This window comes from Ovis aries, chromosome 3 (genome assembly GCF_016772045.2).
Source record: "Ovis aries strain OAR_USU_Benz2616 breed Rambouillet chromosome 3, ARS-UI_Ramb_v3.0, whole genome shotgun sequence".
Taxonomy (NCBI): domain Eukaryota; kingdom Metazoa; phylum Chordata; class Mammalia; order Artiodactyla; family Bovidae; genus Ovis; species Ovis aries.
In genome coordinates, this window is record NC_056056.1 from 1,103,815 (window position 1) to 1,122,826 (window position 19,012).

General features: G+C 56.2%; 1 protein-coding gene across 1 annotated transcript; it reads left to right on the forward strand.

Moving 5' to 3' along the window:
* The first annotated feature begins 368 nt into the window (after positions 1–368).
* Positions 369–3,160, forward strand: LCN10 (lipocalin 10). Its single transcript, XM_042245416.1, has 5 exons — positions 369–788; positions 1,386–1,525; positions 1,832–1,902; positions 2,216–2,323; positions 2,554–3,160. Exons 1-5 carry the CDS (start codon positions 678–680, stop codon positions 2,733–2,735), a joined length of 612 nt encoding a protein of 203 aa, XP_042101350.1. The 5' UTR covers positions 369–677; the 3' UTR covers positions 2,736–3,160.
* The last annotated feature ends 15,852 nt before the right edge of the window (positions 3,161–19,012 follow it).

The following is a 19,012-nucleotide window of genomic DNA, read 5'->3' on the forward strand; positions in this document are numbered from 1 at the left end:
CTGTGGTCTGGGTGATGTGTGGGCAGGGCGCTGGGCTGGGGCGCCCAGGGCATGAGAGCTTGGCTTTTCCTGGGGCCCTGGGGTAGGGCGGGGGATGGGGGTAGGGACACCAGAGAGCCTGAGTCTGTCTTCCTGCGTCCTGAAGTCCTGGCAGGGGCAGGGGCCGCCGGGGGGCGGGGGTCACCTCTCACTCTGCTGGTATTGGGTGTACACACACACACGTGCACACATGTCAGGACCTGCCGAAGGCACCACGCAGGCGGCCCCAGTGTCAGCACCGGCATGGCCCGAGCCCCGCCCTCAGAGGCCTCACTTCCTGTGTGCACGCCCCGTGGAGTGACTCTGCCCCGTCCAGCCTCTGTCCCCCCGGGGGTGGGGGTGGGGTTGGGACAAGAGCACCAACAACCTCCCTGCCAGGTACCATGGCTCCAGGGGACACTCGGTGACCCGAGGCCCAGGAGGCGACCTCGGGATCGAGGCCTCTGTCTTCTGGGGTGTCCCAGGCTGGCTCCGAGGGCCAAGGGCAGGGCTGGCCCTGCCTGCGGGGGGAGGGCCCAAGACCCCTCCCCGTGGGCCCCCGAGGCCGGCTCATGGCTGCGGTTGGCTGACGCCCACGGCGGGATTGGCAGGTTGGGCATTTAAGCGCACCGTCCAGGCAGGCAGCTGAGGTGGTGAGGATGGGGCTGGGCTGGCGGCCGGCCCTGCTGGCCCTGCTGCTGGGGCTGGGTGGGGGCCCCCGGGCGCAGGAGCAGCTCCCCCAAGAGTCCCACAACCTCAACTGGCTCAAGGTGAGCCTCGTGGAGCCGTCACCGGGCGCCAGGGCCGGGGTGCGTGAGGGCAGCAGGCAGAGAGCCCCTGAAGCCCGGGACAGGCTGGTGGGGGGCTTGGGCACTGGTCTGCTGGTCCTGAGGACCTCTTCTGGGGACAGGCTGCGGCTTCAAAACTCAACTGCTGACCGTGGGCCACAAGCCCAGAGCTCTGGGATGGGTACTGCCGAGTCACCTGCAGGCGCCCGTGGGTGGAGGGGAGGTGGGGTGAGCCGGCGAGCCCTGGAATAATGAGACCCCAGCAGGCGGAAGGTCCTGGTGGGGGCGGCCCCGGGCACAGGCCGAGCAGACGCGGGGGAGCCGGTGGGATGGGGGCCAGCTGGAGGAGAAGGCCCCGAGGTCCCTGTGGGCCGGACGCTCTGACCCTGCGCCCTGGCCCCTGCGCTGCGCCGCCTCAGGTCCCAGACCAGCTGGGCGTCCGCCTCCACGGCCTGGGAGGCAGCGGGGCACCCAGGCCGGTCCTGGAACACGGGCTGGGCTGCGGGCGGGGCTCATTGGCCCTGGGGCCCTTGGAGGCCTGGGCTGGGCGGGACCAGCGTGGCCTTGCTCCCTCTCCAGTTCTCGGGCTTCTGGTACGTGCTTGCCGTCGCCTCCGACGCCCAGGGGATGCTGCCGCACCGAGGCCAGAGGAAGCTGGGCGCGTGCATACTGCAGGTTCAGGAGGTGGGCCAGCTGAAGGTGCTGCTCGCCTTGCACCGGTGCGTGGGCCAGGGTGGGGGGCCCTGAGCCAGGGGAGGGGAGGGGGCCAGTGGGGGGACCAGACCCAGGTCAGTCTGGAAATCCTACAAGGACTGTCCCCAAACCCCCATCACTTCCTGCTGTCAAACTCAAGTGGCTGCTTTTTTGAGAAGGCCCCACAGCCCATGGGGGGCTGGGGGCAGGGGTGTTGGAGCATTTCCCCTGAGCGGTGGGACCGGCCCGGGTCCCAGCTGGAATGTCCCAGGATGGCAGAGCCTGGAGAGTTCTCCCAGGTCCCCAGCTCACAGCCCGCTCCCCCCACCCAGGTCCCAGGGGTGCCAAACACACTCGCTAATCCTGCGGAAAGACAGGAAGAAGCCGGTGTTCAGGAACACCTGTGCGTACCCACTGGGCCATGGCGGGCTGAGGGAGGGCCGTCTAGGGCTGCCTGAGCCCCCAGGACCCTGGACGGGACCCCTGACTGCACGGCCCCCAGCAGTCCTCCCCAGAGAGCATGCGCCGGTGGGGTCAGCCCACGGTTGCCCAGAGTTGGCTCAGCCGGCGTGTGCCCAGGAGCCTGGGCCTGGGGGTGGGGGGCTTTGCTGCCCTTCCGGATAGCCCCTCGGCGCGGGTGGTAGGGGCCCGGGGACCTCTGGAAGGACCGCAGTGTTCAGGGGCGAGCGGGGGACTCTGCCCTTCCTCCCTTCCAGTGAGGGGCGTGGAGGGCTTCCGCGTGATGGTCCCCGACTACAGCGCCAGCGTGGTCTACCTGCGCCTGGGCCGGGCCGGCCGGACCACCAGGACCCTGCTGCTGTTCAGTGAGTCAGGGGCCGCAGCCCTCGGGCCCTGCAGGGTGGCCCCCCTCCCGAGCCTGTCTGGGGACCCCCACTCCCGGCTGACGCTTCCCGTCACCCACCAGCGGCTGCGGTTCCCTGACCCGGAGCCAGGGGGGCGTTCTGGTGAGGGGTGGTGCCAGGGGCCAGGGCACCCCTCGACCGGGGGCTCTGACGCTGCAGCTCTGGTCCACACCCGCCCCCACCCACTGCAGGCAGACAGCCCACGTGCAGCTTCCTGAGCATGAGAAAGTTCATCAACGCATGTGAGGCCCTGGGGCTCGCCAGCCGTGTGGCCGTGCTCCCGAAAGACGGTGAGGTGTGGGCGGCACTGCCCCGGGGCCACCCTGAGCCGCCGGGGAGCTGGCCCTGTGCGGGACGGAGGGACAGAGGGTGACAGGGGCACCTTTAAAGAAAGTCACGGCCGCGTGCACGTGCCCTCCTGTCTCCCCAGGGCCCCCCGAGAAGACCAGTAGCCGGGGCCGGGTTCCTGCAGGGCGGCTGGGGGCCAGGGCCCGAGGCCCCAGGGGAACTGCCACCTGTGCCCGGCAGACGTGGGCTCTCCTTCCCCTGCAGCCTCCTGCGCGCACACCATCCTGCCATGAGCTGGCCACCCACCTGCTCCTCCCCATGAGGCTCGGCTTGTGGTCCTCCCAGACCCCGGGAGCGAGTTCCAGATTGTAGGCTGCACACCCTGCTGCTTGTTGAGACGGGTCTGGAGACCCCAGGCCACTGATGGTGTGGAGCTTGGGTGGGCGTGGGCCCAGCAGGGTCCTTTAGGGTCTCCCGGGTGGGGGTGGGGTGCATGTTGACTGGGGGGGGGCCCAGGGCTGGGTCCTTTGGATGGCGAGGCAGGCAGCTGCTGCCCGCCCTCATCTGCAGGAAATAGATGGGGCCAGCCCAGTGTGACAGCCGTGTGCTTCCCCCGGCACCGCCCTCCATGTTCCTCGACATCCAACACTTCCCAGGAAGCTGGGGAGAGAGCCTGAGGCAAAGAGGCAGACGCCAACACGGTTGCCCGGGTTCAGTCGTGGACCCTGAGGACTGTGTCCAGAGGTGCCAAGTGCAAACCGTGGCAGGTCGGGGAGGAGAGGTCACGGAGAGTTTCTTGGAGGATGTGACGTTTGAGCTGGGAAGGTTATGGTGGCGCTGGATCAGGGAGGGCCGTCCCGGAAGAGGAAACAGCCTGAAAACCCCCAGAGCAGCGGAGATGGCAGGGAGGGCGGGTGCAGGGCCGCTCGGAAGGGGAGGAGGTGGACGGGGCTGCTGGTGTCCTGGGAGAGATGGGATCCAGGGCAGAGGTCAGGGTGGGGGATGGCCGTTAGAGTGACAGGGCTATTTAGGGGTGGGGTTGCTGGCGTGGACGAGTCAGGCCGCCTACAGAGAGAAGCAGGACAGAATCGGTCAGCTGCTGCTGTGTAACAACCACACACGCGCATTTCTCTTTATCGTTATTAGGCTGCTCCTCAACTTGCAGGATCTTAGTTCCCTGACCAGGGATTGGACCCAAGGCCAGGGCAGTGAAAGCACCCGAGTCCTACCCGCTGGACTGCTAGGGAACTCCCCCCACAAATGTGTTTAGTGACTGCGCCTAGGGCTCAGCTCGAGACTGGGGGGTGCAGGCAGGCCGAGAGGTGGAACTCGGCTGGGTGTGCTCTGCCGGCTCCAGGGAGCGCGAGATGGGCTCGGGGGCCCTTGCCCTCCAGCCGCTGGGCTAACCACAGGGTGCCTGTCTCGCGGCCGCCACGAGGGCACACGGGGTGGGGAGCGAACAGGAGCCCTCTGAAGGCGCAGACCCGCCCGGAGTTCCTCGCCTCTGCCCTCTGAGTCGCCGCCTGGCCCCACTCTCCACCGCAACAACTCATGTTGGGGGGCTTCCCTCCGCCTGCCTCTCTGCCCCGGGGCTCCCGTCACGCCCGCGTGGCTTGAGCCCTCCAGGCCTCCTCTACTCCACGCACCTCCTGGCCCAGCACTCGGCCTCCCTGGGGGACAGAGAGAGGGGGCCGCCTGGGTGCGCCCGTCCTGGAAGGAGGAAGGGTAGCCCCTCTGGGGGTGGGGGTCCCCGGAGCGTTGGTTCTGAGGCTCCACGCCTTGTCCTCGAAGACGCTTCTTTTTCACGTGCTCGGCCACCTCTGACGGAGGCGTGGGGACATGTGCCAGGTGGGCACAGCCCTCAGCCCATCTCCAGCCTGGAGGGTCGGCCCAAGGCTGCCCTGCGCCAGGCTCAGCCGCAAGGCGCTTGCGAGGCTTGGAGGGTTTTCCATGTGTTTGCCTCCAGCGTACCCCAGGTGCCCAGGGCCCCACCCATGGTTCCTCAGGAAACCTGTCTTTCTCCAGGTTTGATGGTTAGAATCTGGGAGCGCTCGGTCGGCAATGGCACCCACTCCAGTACTGTTGTCTGGAAAATCCCATGGACGGAGGAGCCTGGTGGGCTGCAGTCCATGGGGTCCCTGAGTCAGACTCGACTAAGCGACTTCACTTTCACTTACACTTTCATGCATTGGAGAAGGAAATGGCAACCCACTCCAGTGTTCTTGCCTGGAGACTCCCAGGGACAGGGGAGCCTGGTGGGCTGCCGTCTCTGGGGTCGCACAGAGTCGGACATGACTGAAGCGACTTAGCAGCAGCCTCAAACATCCGAGGGGCCCTTATGTGAACCTTGAAGGCCTCCCTGGAGCCTTAGTGCTTCCCGGACCAACAACAGCGTTGCAGGATCTTGGTCTGCTCTGCACCCTGAGGCTGGGTCTCACCATGGCGCCGGGATTGGGTTCTGCTCCTTGCATTTTAACAGCGTCCTCCTAGATTTGATCCCCAGCCAGCCTCACCCCTCCCCCAGCCGGCCTCACCCCTCCCCGGGGGTTTCCTCTGGGATGAGAGCGCCTCAGGTCCTGGAGGACCCCTGCGCACCCCTCCCATGGGGCCGATTCCTCTGGGCGTCCCCTAGAGGGCGCAGGTGCGCGCTTACACACACGCTCACACTCACTGACTGTCCTGCTGGGGGTCAGAGGGGTGTGCACATGAGGGCAGGGGAGAGGGGTGAGGAGGAGGTTGGGGACAGAGATAGTGACCCCCAGCAACATGCCCGGCCCATAGCATGGGAAGGGGGTCGCCAGGGTGGCCCCTGGGCCATCCCTAGAGAGGCCTGGGGAAGACAGGGTCTGGGGTCCTGTGTCCACCACTCTGGGCACCGGGAACTAGGATGAGGCTCCTCCCCAGCGTGGAGGGGCTACAGGAGAGGAGGCCCCAGCTTACTCCAGTGTAGAGGGGGTGCTTAGACGGGGTGGTCCCAGAGGCCCCATAAGATTGCAGGAGAGTCTGTTGGCCTTGCTCCCCCATCCGTGACCCACTGTGCTCCGAGTCCTTGGAAAAAGCTTTCTGCTCCCTGAGGTCCTTCTGAGCAGGGGGCAGCCTGGGGACGTGGGGGACTGGGGGCCTGGGTGGGGCAGAAGAGGGCAGGGACTGGACCACCCATCGGGGACCAGTGACAAGACCCTCCTTGCTGGCCTCCGGGGGTCCTCATTTGGACCCCTGGTTGGGGTGAGGAGGCCTCCGGAGTGACCTGGGCACGGGGACAGTGGAGGGGGGAGGCGGCGAGGGAGGCGCTGGGGTCCCTCTCGCCCAGGAGCGGGCAGGCTCTGCTCCTTCGGGGGTGGGCCCTGGTGGAACCACTGCCTTGCTGAGTTGCTGTCATGCCCCGCCAGCCTCCTCTGTCCACGGGGCTTTTCGGGTAAGAGCATTGAGGGTGCTGCCTTTTCCCTTCTCTAGGGGATCTTCCCAGTGTGTGTCCTGCATCGCAAGCGGATTCTTTACCCGTTGAGCGATCCGGGAACCTGGACCCCAAACAAGGGATTTGGTCTCTGCTTTTCCTGACTGGGGCTGCAGTGCTGGAGATAACCACGAGGGGGCGGGCAGTGCCCACTCTGCTCCGTGGAGAATAGCCCAGGGTCATTCTGGGCGACCCCTGCCTCTGACTCAACAGGCACCTTTTATTGTTAGCCTCCAGGCCCACAGTGTCAGCTGCTCAGAGGCGGGAGGGGGCTCTGAGACCCTCTGTTGATGGTTCAGCTACTGCCTCCCCAGCACGAAGAACAGGGGCCATGTCGGGCCTGGGGGTGGTGCTGACATGACAGATGGTTCCTGCCCTGCAGGGGCAGGTGGACGAGAGCAGGTGAGCAAGTCCACGTGAGAGAAGAGCACGCGCTCCAGGGAGCTGAGTCAGGGTCCTGGGGGTGGGCCGGGAGCCCTGGGGGTCTACAAGGCTCCACGGGACACCGGTGCCGTGACCAGAAAGACAGGGGCGGCCAGCCCTGCACACTCGGAGCAGTGAGCTGGGGTCAGAGGTGCGGCCAGCCCTGCACACTCCGAACAGTGAGTAGGGATGGGGGTATGTCAGAGAATCGGAGGAGGAAGAGATTTCGGCCAGAGGGCAGGTGAGGCGGGAGCTGGGGTGGCCGGAGAGAGCTGGCGAGGAGAGCATCTGGGAGAAGGGGGAGGGCAGCCCCGGGTCTGGACGGATGGTCGGAGTCTTGGGGTCTGAGTGGCTGGGACGCGCCACCCCCGCAGAGAGAACCACCCTCAGGGCTGGCCCCTCATGGGCTCTGGAACCACCCTCAGTGGTGGCTCCACCCACACCGTCTACCTGCTCCCTGGCCCCAGAACTTTCCTTCCCTTCCCCCACTTTAGAAAAAAATTGTATTCCCTCACATTAATAGTGGTTTATATTTTAGGCTCTAAATTAAAACTAATAAAATATCACCTTGCATCACTTAAACTGAGCCGCGGATGAGCGTCAAGTCCATTCCCGATTATATGCAGCCTTCAGTCCGCAGAGGAGACCCCAACCCAGAGCGCCTGGTTCCCGGCCGCTCCCCCAGCCCCTGACAACCTCTGGTGCTTTCTGCCCAGAGGTCACAACTGGTCTTTACTGTTCTGGACGCTTCCTATGAATGGACTCATACAAGGTCGCTTTTTGTGTCGGCCACATTTTTAAGAGGGGAGTAGTTGATTTTTGTTTTCTTTTTTAAACTTGAAATAGCATTTCTGTTATTTGAAAAGGAAATTCCAGATGGATTAAAGATGAGATGTACAAAATAAAGTCCTTCTAGTCAATATGTGCGTGGTCTCCGGGCTGACCCTCTTGTCCTCAGCGTCACACCAGGGACAGAGCACTGGGTTTTGCCTTGGCCAAAATGAAAATGGGGAAAATGTAGCAAGCAGGAAAGAGACCGTAAACTGGAACCCCGTCCTTCACATCCCAGGGCCAGAGAAAGCTGTGACATCCCTGAGGTGGACGTGGGTTCGATCCTGGGTCGGGAAGATCCCCTGGAGGAGGGCATGCAGCCCACCCCAGTGTTCTCGCCTGGAGAATCCCGCGGACAGACGAGCCTGGCGGGCTGCCGTCCGTGGGGTCACAGAGCCAGACACGACTGAGCGAGCGCGTCTCTGTCATCCTCAGACTCTGTAAAGACACTATTTTGAAAAGAAACAAAGAACACACAGTTCCCAGAGGCAACCCCCGTGGTCCGTGCCTGTGAGGCCGCGTGTCGTGCCAGGCCCTCTCTCTGAAATGTCCACAATAAGAATCCTTGGCGCTGGAGAGCCAACAGCTGGTTCCCGGGGCTGGCGTGAGACCCAGACAGACGTTTGGTGGTTGGTGGGCAAGCAGAACCTTTTTGGGACGACGGGAACATCCTAAAAGTAGATTTTGCTGAAGGCTGCACAGCTCCAGATGGTCGACACCGAAACCAGATTGATTCTCTTCTTCACAGCCAAAGATGGAGAAGCTCTATACAGTCAGCAAAAACAAGACCAGGAGCTGACTGTGGCTCAGATCATGAACTCCTTATTGCCAGATTCAGACTTAAATTGAAGAAAGTAGGGAAAACCGCTAGACCATTCAGGTATGACCTAAATCAAATCCCTTATGATTATACAGTGGAAGTGAGAAATAGATTTAAGGGTCTAGATCTGATAGATAGAGTGCCTGATGAACTATGGACAGAGGTTTGTGACATTGTACAGGAGACAGGGATCAAGACCATCCCCATGGAAAAGAAATGCAAAAAAGCAAAATGGCTGTCTGAGGAGGCCTTACAAATAGCTGTGAAAAGACAGGAAGCAAAAAGCAAAGGAGAAAAGGAAAGATATACTCATTTGAATGCAGAGTTCCAAAAGAATAGCAAGGAGAGATAAAAAAGTCTTCCTTAGCGATCAATGCAAAGAAATAGGGGAAAACAATAGAATGGGAAAGACTAGAGATCTCTTCAAGAAAATTAGAGATACCAAGGGAACATTTCATGCAAAGATGGGCTCGATAAAGGGCAGAAATGGTAAGGACCTAGCAGAAGCAGGAGATATTAAGAAGAGGTGGCAAGAATTCACAGAAGAACTGTACAAAAAAATCTTCACGACCCAGATAATCACAATGGTGTGATCACTCATCTAGAGGCAGACATCCTGGAATGAGAAATCAAGTGGGCCTTAGAAAGCATCACTACGAACAAAGCTAGTGGAGGTGATGGAATTCCAGTTGAGCTGTTTCAAATCCTGGAAGATGATGCTGTGAAAGTGCTGCACTCAATATGTGAGCAAATTTGGAAAACTCAACAGCGGCCACAGGATTGGAAAAGGTCAGTTTTTGCTGGGAGCCAGCGTGAGGAGCTCCGCCCGTGGCAAAGGTCATGAGGAAGGAGGCTCGGCATACGCAAAGGCGGGGTCGAGCCTCAGGAGACCCCCTGTTCCCGAGCATCTGCCCCCAAAACCAGAGTCTGCCTCCTTTGCTGCTTTCTCCTCTCACCTACTCCTCTGACTTTACGGGGGGCTGTCCCCCACCACCTCTCTCGGAGAAGGAGTTAACTTAGGGCTCCAGCTAATAAAATTCCTGGGCGTGACAAGAGTGTTTCAGTTCACAGACTCCTCTGAAGGTTCTCTAGCCTGCCTGACAGGCTTATCCGGCCACATGTGATTGTTCACAGCCTCCCAACTGTGAGAGGCACAAGATGCTTTAAACTTTCCAAACACAGATTCTTTTGAGAAGTTAGAAAATTATTAGTATAGTACAGTGGGTTGATTAGGAATTATATGGGTGAAGCGTTTTTCATTTGTTGGACCAATATTTGCTGCTAAGTCTCCATATCCCCTGCCCTTATACACATTAATTAATACAACCAGCATATGGGAGAAATAAGTATTAACCTTTAAGATTAATCACATTAAACCTTCAATTCAGTTCAGTTGGTCAGTCGTGTCCGACTCGTTGCGACCCCATGAATCACAGCACACCAGGCCTCCCTGTCCATCACCATCTCCTGGAGTTCACTCAGACTCACATCCATTGAGTCCGTGATGCCATCCAGCCATCTCATCTTAGGTCGTCCTCTTCTCCTCCTGCCCCCAATCCCTCCCAGATTCAGAGTCCTTTCCAATGAGTCAACTCTTCACATGAGGTGGCCAAAGTACTGGAGTTTCAGCTTTAGCATCATTCCTTCCAAAGAACACCCAGGACTGATCTCCTTTAGGATGGACTGGTTGGATCTCCTTGCAGTCCAAGGGACTCTCAAGAGTCTTCTCCAACACCACAGTTCAAAAGCATCAATTCTTCAGTGCTCAGCCTTCTTCACAGTCCAACTCTCATATCCATACATGACCACAGGAAAAACCATAGCCTTGACTAGACAGACCTTACTTGGCAAAGTAATGTCTCTGCTTTTGAATATGCTATCTAGGTTGGTCATAACTTTTCTTCCAAGGAGTAAGCGTCTTTTAATCTCATGGCTGCAGTCACCATCTGCAGTGATTTTGGAGCCCCAAGAACTAAAGTCTGACAGTTTCCACTGTTTCTCCATCTATTTCCCATGAAGCGATGGGACCAGATGCCATGATCTTTGTTTTCTGAATATTGAGCTTTAAGCCAACTTTTTCGCTCTCCTCTTTCACTTTCATCAAGAGGCTTTTTAGTTCCTCTTAACTTTCTGCCTTAAGGGTGGTGTCATCTGCATATCTGAGGTGACTGATATTTCTCCCGGCAATCTTGACTCCAGCTTGTGTTTCTTCCAGTCCAGCGTTTCTCATGATGTACTCTGCATAGAAGTTAAATAAGCAGGGTGACAATATACAGCCTTGACGTACTCCTTTTCCTATTTGGAACCAGTCTGTTGTTCCATGTCCAGTTCTAACTGATGCTTCCTGACCTGCATACAGATTTCTCAAGAGGCAAGTCAGGTGGTCTGGTATTCCCATCTCTTGAAGAATTTCCCACAGTTTATTGTGATCCACACAGTCAAAGGCTTTGGCATAGTCAATAAAGCAGAAATAGATGTTTTCGGGAACTCTCTTGCTTTTTCCATGATCCAGTGGATGTTGGCAATTTGATCTCTGGTTCCTCTGCCTTTTCTAAAACTAGCTTGAACATCAGGAAGTTTACAGTTCACGTATTGCTGAAGACTGGCTTGGAGAATTTTGAGCATTACTTTACTAGCATGTGAGATGAGTGCAATTGTGTGGTAGTTTGAGCATTATTTGGCATTACCTTTCTTAGGAATTGGAATGAAAACTGACCTTTTCCAGTCCTGTGGCCACTGCTGAGTTTTCCAAATTTGCTTGCATATTGAGTGCAGCACTTTCACAGCATCATCTTCCAGGATTTGAAATAGCTCAACTGGAATTCCATCACTTCCACTAGCTTTGTTCGTAGTGATGCTTTCTAAGGCCCACTTGACTTCACATTCCAAGATGTCTGGCTCTAGATGAGTGATCACACCATCATGATTATCCAGGTCGTGAAGATCTTTTTTGTACAGTTCTTCTGTGTATTCTTGCCACCTCTTCTTAATATCTTCTGCTTCTGTTAGATCCAGACCATTTCTGTCCTTTATCGAGCCCATCTTTGCATGAAATGTTCCCTTGGTATCTCTAATTTTCTTGAAGAGATCTCTAGTCTTTCCCATTCTGTTCTTTTCCTCTATTTCTTTGCATTGATTGCTGAAGAAGGCTTTCTTATCTCTCCTTGCTGATATAAGCATTCAGATGCTTATATCTTTCCTTTTCTCCTTTGCTTTTTGCCTCTCTTCTTTTCACATCTATTTGTAAGGCCTCTCCAGACAGCCATTTTGCTTCTTTGCATTTCTTTTCCATGGGGATGGTCTTGATCCCTGTCTCCTGTACAATGTCACGAACCTCATTCCATAGTTCATCAGGCACTCTATCTATCAGATCTAGGCCCTTAAATCTATTTCTCACTTCCACTGTATAATCATAAGGGATTTGATTTAGGTCATACCTGGATGGTCTAGTGGTTTTCCCTACTTTCTTCAATTTAAGTCTGAATTTGGCAATAGGGAGTTCATGATCTGAGCCACAGTCAGCTCCCGGTCTTGTTTCTGTTGACTGTATAGAGCTTCTCCATCTTTTGCTGCAGAGAATACAATCAGTCTGATTTTGGCATTGACCATCTGGTGATGTCCATGTGTAGAGTCTTCTCTTGTGTTGTTGGAAGAGGGTGTTTGCTATGACCAGTGCATTTTCTTGGCAAAACTCTATTAGTCTTTGCCCTGCTTCATTCTGCATTCTGAGGCCAAATTTGCCTGTTACTCCAGGTGTTTCTTGACTCCCTACTTTTCCACTAAGTGCAGGCGGCGGCGGCAGCGGCCGGTGCACTAAGCGTGGCAGAGAGCTACCCCACGTCTGAGGTCAGGGGCAGCGACGTACAGTGCCAGGCTGCGACGACGCAGGAATGGCTGAGAGAGCTACCCCGCGTCCGAGGTCAGGGGCGGTGGCCGAGAGGAGCTACCCCATGCCCAGGGAGTGGTGGCTGTGCCGGGCGCAGGAGGGCCTAGAGGAGCCATCCCACATTGAAAGTCAGGAAGGGCGTTGGGAGGAGATACCCCTCATCCAAGGTAAGAGGCAGTGGCTGTGCTTTGCTGGAGCAGCCATGAAGAGACACCCCACGCCCAAGGTAAGAGAAACCCAAGTAAGAAGGTAGGTGTTGCAAGAGGGCATCAGAGGGCAGACCCTGAAACCACACTCACAGAAAACTCGTCAATCCAATCACACTAGGACCACAGCCTTGTCTAACTCAATGAAACCAAGCCATGCCTGCAGGGCAACCCAAGAAGGGTGGGTCATGGTGGAGAGGCCTGACAGAATGTGGTCCACTGGAGAAGGGAATGGCAAACCACTTCAGTATTCTTGCCTTGAGAACCCCATGAACAGTATGGAAAGGCAAAATGACAGGATACTGAAAGAGGAACTCCCCAGGTCAGTAGGTGCCCAATATGCTACTGGAGATCAGTGGAGAAATAACTCCAGAAAGGATGAAGGGATGGAGCCAAAGCCAAAACAACACCCAGCTGTGGACGAGACTGGTGATAGAAGCAAGGTCTGATGCTGTAAAGAGCAACATTGCATAGGAACCTGGAATGTCAGGTCCATGAATCAAGGCAAATTGGAAGTGGTCAAACAGGAGATGGCAAGGGTGAATGTCGACATTCTAGGAATCAGCGAACTAAAATGGACTGGAATGGGTGAATTTAACTCAGATGACCATTATATCTACTACTGTGGGCAGGAATCCCTCAGAAGAAATGGAGTAGCCATCATGGTCAACAGAAGAGTCTGAAATGCAGTACTTGGATGCAATCTCAAAAACGACAGAATGATCTCTGTTCATTTCCAAGGCAAACCATTCAATATCACAGTAATCCAAGTCTATGCCCCAACCTGTAACGCTGAAGAAGCTGAAGTTGAATGGTTCTATGAAGACCTACAAGACCTTTTAGAACTAACACCCAAAAAAGATGTTAAACCTCAGGCTAAGTAAATTCCTTTCTCGATTGTAACCCCCTGCACCTTCGCCCTATAGGAATGCAACTTTATCTGGTGCCTTCGGAGGGTGGAGCCTGGTTTAAGAAAAAAAATCACCGCTGGAAAAAATAGGTTTTCTGGTTGACTGACCGTTATCAGAAAGAAAGGGCCATAAAATGTCAGCAGCCCTCATGGCCAGAAGATGATGTAAAGCCTCTAAGACCTTTGCATACATTTATATGAAGCACCTGATTTTGATAAAGGTCAGGTCTGCTGACCCCGTGTGACTTTGTATTCTATCTCTATGTATAACAAAAAGTATATAAGCAAACCTGAAAATAAAGAAAACGGACCAGTTCCTGGAAAGACTGGTTTCCCCCGTGTGGTCTATTCTCCTTCTCTTCTTTTCTGGCTGAATTCCCGTCTGGAGCGTGGAGGCTCGCCATGTCTACTTACTTGCCCAGGCTTCTAAGACCCACGCGAGAGGGAGCCCAAGGCGGGGCACCCTCCGCTATTCAAGTGGGCGCCGGTGACCTATGTAGCTGGTGCAAACTCCTTGTCTTGGAGTTTTATTGGTTTTTCACGTAAACCAAGTTATTCAACATCTTTTTCTCCACTTATTTTCCTACTACACTATTATTTTCTAATCTCTCTTTATATTTCTAATTAAATAGCTTTTTCCTAGGACGCCAGTTCCACCTCCCCTTTGAATTACCCTGGATCCACCGGGGTTAAACCCCGGCAAGATTATGCCAGCAAATATGGAAAACTCAGCAGTGGCCACAGGATTGGGAAAGGTCAGTTTTCATTCCAGTCCCAAAGAAAGGCAATGCCAAAGAATGCTCAAACTACTGCACAATTGCAGTCATCTCACACGCTAGTAAAATAATGCTCAAAATTCTCCAAGTCAGGCTTCAGCAATACATGAACCATGAACTTCCTGATGTTCAAGCTGGTTTTAGAAAAGGCAGAGGAACCAGAGATCAAATTGCCAACATCTGCTGAATCATGGAAAAAGCAAGAGAGTTCCAGAAAAACATCTATTTCTACTTTATTGACCATGCCAAAGCCTTTGATTGTGTGGATCACAATAAACTGTGGAAAATTCTTCAAGAGATGGGAATACCAGACCACCTTACCTGCCTCTTGAGAAATGTGTATGCAGGTCAAGAAGCATCAGTTAGAACTGGACATGGAACAACAGACTGTTTCCAAATAGGAAAAGGAGTACATCAAGGCTGTATATTGTCACCCTGCTTATTTAACTTCTATGCAGAGTACATCATGAGAAACGCTGGACTGGAAGAAACACAAGCTGGAGTCAAGATTGCTGGGAGAAATATCAATAACTTCAGATATGCAGATGACACCACCCTTAAGGCAGAAAGTGAAGAGGAGCTAAAGAGCCTCTTGATGAAAGTGAAAGAGGAGAGCGAAAAAGTTGGCTTAAAGCTCAACATTCAGAAAAAGAAGATCATGGCATCTGGTCCCATCGCTTCATGGGAAATAGATGGGAAACAGTGGAAACAGTGTCAGACTTTATTTTGGGGGCTCCAAAATCACTGCAGATGGTGATTGCAAAGACGCTAAGCATCTTTGGAAGTCTGGTCTTAGTACATTTCAGGTGCTGTGCAGTCCAGTTCAGTCGCTCAGTCGTGTCCGACTCTTTGCGACCCCATGCACCGCAGCTCGCCAGGCCTACCTGTCCATCAGCAACTCCTGAATGCTTATTCTTTGGAAGGAAAATTATGACCAACCTAGACAGCATATTCAAAAGCAGAGACATTACTTTGCCAATAAAGGTCCATCTAGTCAAGGCTATGGTATTTCCTGTGGTCATGTATGGATGTGAGAGTTGGACTGTGAAGAAGGCTGAGTGCCGAAGAATTGATGCTTTTGAACTGTGGTGTTGGAGAAGACTCTTGAGAGTCCCTTGGACTGCAAGGAGATCCAACCAGTCCATCCTAAGGGAGATCAGTCCTGGGTATTCATTGGAAGGACTGATGCTGAAGCTGAAACTCCAGTACTTTGGCCACCTGATGAGAAGAGCTGACTCATTTGAAAAGACCCTGATGCTGGGAGGGATTAGGGGCAGGAGGAGAAGGGGATGACAGAGGATGAGATGGCTGGATGGCATCACCAATTCGATGGATATGGGTTTGGGTGGACTCCAGGAGTTGCTGATGGACAGGGAGGCCTGGCGAGCTGCAGTGCATGGGGTCGCAAAGAGTCGGACACGACTGAGCGACTGAGCTGAACTGAACTGAACAGCACAGCACCTGAAATGTACTAAAAATCACTGACTTGTCCACGCGGATGAACAATATCATGGCGTGAATAAACAGCGTGGCATCTAAAGTGTATGTAGAAAGCTGTTGTTAAAGTACACGTAACAAAGGAGTCAGACTTGACCGCGGAGTGGTTCTAGCCCTTGTCGGAGGCAAAGGAAGGAGAGAAGACTTACTCTTATCTCCAGAACCGAACCAGCCGGTTTTACAAGCATGCTCCCACTGCTGGCGGCTGGAGCAGGGTTCACGGTGAGGTGCGTCACCAGACTGCACCCGTCTCACTCTGTCTGAGGTGGTTTCGACCACAACCTACAACATCCCCTGTTTCCCCAAGCAGAGGAGACGGAACCCTGAAACTTGGGCTGCAGAGAAAGCTCTGGCTTTCTTAGAATGGAAAGACGGTGGTCGCTGAACTGGCCCTGTAAGCCAGTGGTCCACCTGGCCCACTCTGGGGGTCAGCACGGGGCTGCAGGTCAGCCCCCCGCTCCAGCCCGCCCAGGACGGCCGCCGGCTGGCGCTGCACACGGGTGCGGTGAGCTGCAGCTGGAGGGAGGGCGGCAACGCTGGGTGAGAAGGCGCGGCTCCTCTGCGGCTGCAAAGGTCACTTGCTGCAGAGGCGCTTCCTGTTGCCTTGTTCTTGGGCCGCTTCCTTGTGGCTGGAAGCCAACAGCAGCGTTGCCCTGGCTGACCTGTGGGGAGCCCTGCCCGCCCGACCCTGGCTGACCTGTGGGGAGCCCTGCCCGCCTGACCCTGGCTGCCTGGCGGCCCCGTCACCCTCGGTGCCCACCCCGTGTCACCCCCACACCACCCTCAGCCCATGGTGTCGGATGCCCCGAGTGCTCAGTGTCTGAGCCATCATCACGCCTCGTCTCACCCCGCTGGCTCCACTGGGAGAGTGCCAGCTTACGTGGCTGGACCCTAAGCCCTGGGCAGCCTTCTGTGATGCCCCTAGGCACCTGGGTGCTTTCCCCAGGGTCCCGAACGATGACGCAGCCCAGGGATGGGTTACTTTAGACCCATCAGGCTCACCCTGGAGATGAGGGTGGGGGTGGTCAGCACCCTGGGGTGGGGGGGTGGGCCTGAGTTTGCTACCAGCACCCCAGCGGGGCCCTGACTCCTGGTACCAATACGGTCCCAGCCCCGCGCCACACGCCGTGGCCAAGAGGACACTGTCTCACTCACCACTCCGGTGCCCAGGGAAACCCCGAAGGGCCGTGTTCATCACCAACAGAAAACGCCCAGCCGCCCCAGGGATTTGATCAGCCCAGATTAAACATGCGCCTGAGGACAGCCCCATCACACTCCCGGGGAACACGTCGGGGGAGAGATTCTAGGCAATTTCCACCTTTTCCTTAAACAACGCACAACTGCGGTGCAAACAGTCTGCCTCTTACTTAATGTGAGCAGCCCTTTTTAAAAAATTCTGATGAGACGAAAATCAGAAAATGCTGAAAACTCAAAAGTAGGAGTTAAAAAAAATCCTCTTTTTGTCCAGAGGGCAGCTTTTCTGTTGGTACTTGGTATGTGGTGGGACCATCCCATGGGCAGTTCCAACCAAGGGCTTGCCAAACCGAAGAAGGGAAGAAATGAGACCGAATTGCTGGGCATCTGGGTGAATCCCCGGTGAGCCAGGGACGAGGGCCATGCTGTGGGCGGCGTGGGGGTGGGGGTGGTTGACAGGGCACCCACGAAGGGACAGCTCCTCACAGAGCTGAGACCCCCAAGCTGACAGCACCAATGGGTCCAATGTGACCCCTGGGTGCCAACAACCCAGAGAGGCCCGCCTCCAGAAGCCCCCTTTCCTGGATCTGCTCTGGGACGCGGGTGTGAGGAGCCAAGGAGGCTCCCCCGGGCTTGGGGCGTGGAGGGGAGGCTTGCAAATCTCCCAGGAACCACATCCGCTGGCTTGGGCCTGGCAGAGGAGACGGGAGGACATGGGTCCAAGAGGCCTCCAGGCACGTCTGTCTGTTCACCCTGACACGCGGCTCACTGGCGGACAAAGCGCCCGCTGTTCAGAATCGCCTGGGGCCCCAGCGGAGCCCGAGGAGGAGAGGCAGCCAGAACACAGACGTGCATGACCTTTCCTGGAGGCTGCCCGCGGCCAGGTGTGCAGACCAGCCCAGCCACCAGCCGGGCCTGCTCAGCCGGGGCGGGCTGTGGGCACGGGGCCTGTGGGAGTCCAGCCCTTGGGGAGCCAGGGACCCCGGGATGGGGAGGCGGCGGCCTGAACCTCCGGATCCCCCCCCTGCAGGCCAGCAGCGGGGCAAGGACAGGCCCAAGCTCAGGCAGGCGGGGGTGGCGTCAAGCCTGGAGCTGTCGGGGAGGCTGCCAGCAGGGACAGATGGATGCGATGGACGGAGGGCAAAAATAATAAGAATTATGAGTCCAGGTTGGACAGGAGGATAAACATTCATCGGAGGGAGAAGTAACCCACAAAACTTACACATTAAAAGAGCTGGTAAGTGCCAGCTCCAAGAAAAGCCTTTCTGATGAGTTACCCCGTGGCACACTTGCGTCGAGCTTCTCTTGCCCGTTTAGCCGCCGCTCCGACGGCCGCTCCCAGACTTGATGCGTGTTGTGGTTCTGCTTTAAGACACGGATTCTGATCGACCATGTGGTCACCATCAAAACAGCATAAAGCTGGCGTGTATCTGGAGAAAACGAACATTCAGAAGGATACCTGGGCCCCAGCGTCCAGCGCAGCACTATTTGCAGCAGCCAAGACGAGGAAGCAGCCTGCGCCCGTCGACAGATGAGTGGGCGAGGAAGAGGGCCGCGCACACACAACGCGTTGCACGGCCGCAGGGAGCACGAGGTGACGCCGTCTGCAGCAACAGGGACGGACGGAGAGATGACCACGCCAAGTGAGCTCGGTCAGACGGGAAAACACATGTGGTGTCGCAAGTGCGGAATCCGTATGAATGGCACAAATGAACTCATTTACGAAACACGCACAGACTCCGAGACGTAGAAAGGAAACTCCTGGCTGCCGCGCGGGACAGTGGGCTGGGGTGAGCCAGGGCTTTGGGATTAGAGCATACTCACTGCTACACACACAATAAGCGGCAGGTCCTACCGCACGGCGCAGGGAACTGTGTTCAGTGTGTTGCAGCAGCCTACAGGGCAGAAGAGTCTGAACAGTGTCTGCATGCAGCAACCCCTCTGCTCGACACCGGAAACTCACACAGCGTTGCAGGTCAACCGTATTTCCATTTGAAAAACGTCTCTAATTTAAAAAAAAGCATAAAACTGCGTGGTGAGTTTGCGCAGGTCCCACTATGAAGAAACTTTGGACAGTGGGGGGTGGCATTTAGACTGGACCTCGACTCTTCACGTTGGGGATGTGTGCCGCTTGACCCCAGACTCACTTCCGGCCTCAGGCAGAACACAACTCACCTGCCCTCCACGCCCCCCTGCTCACCTTCACATGCTGCGCCCTTGGCCGGGGTCTCGGGAGTAGGCAGCCGGTGCTCCCGTCCAGAGGGTGGAAGGAGTCAGCTGAGCTCAGCCCCACAGTGAAGCCACTGTGACCTAACGTGCCCCACGAACCCCACACTGCCCGTGCCCCCCAGCACGTGAGGGGACA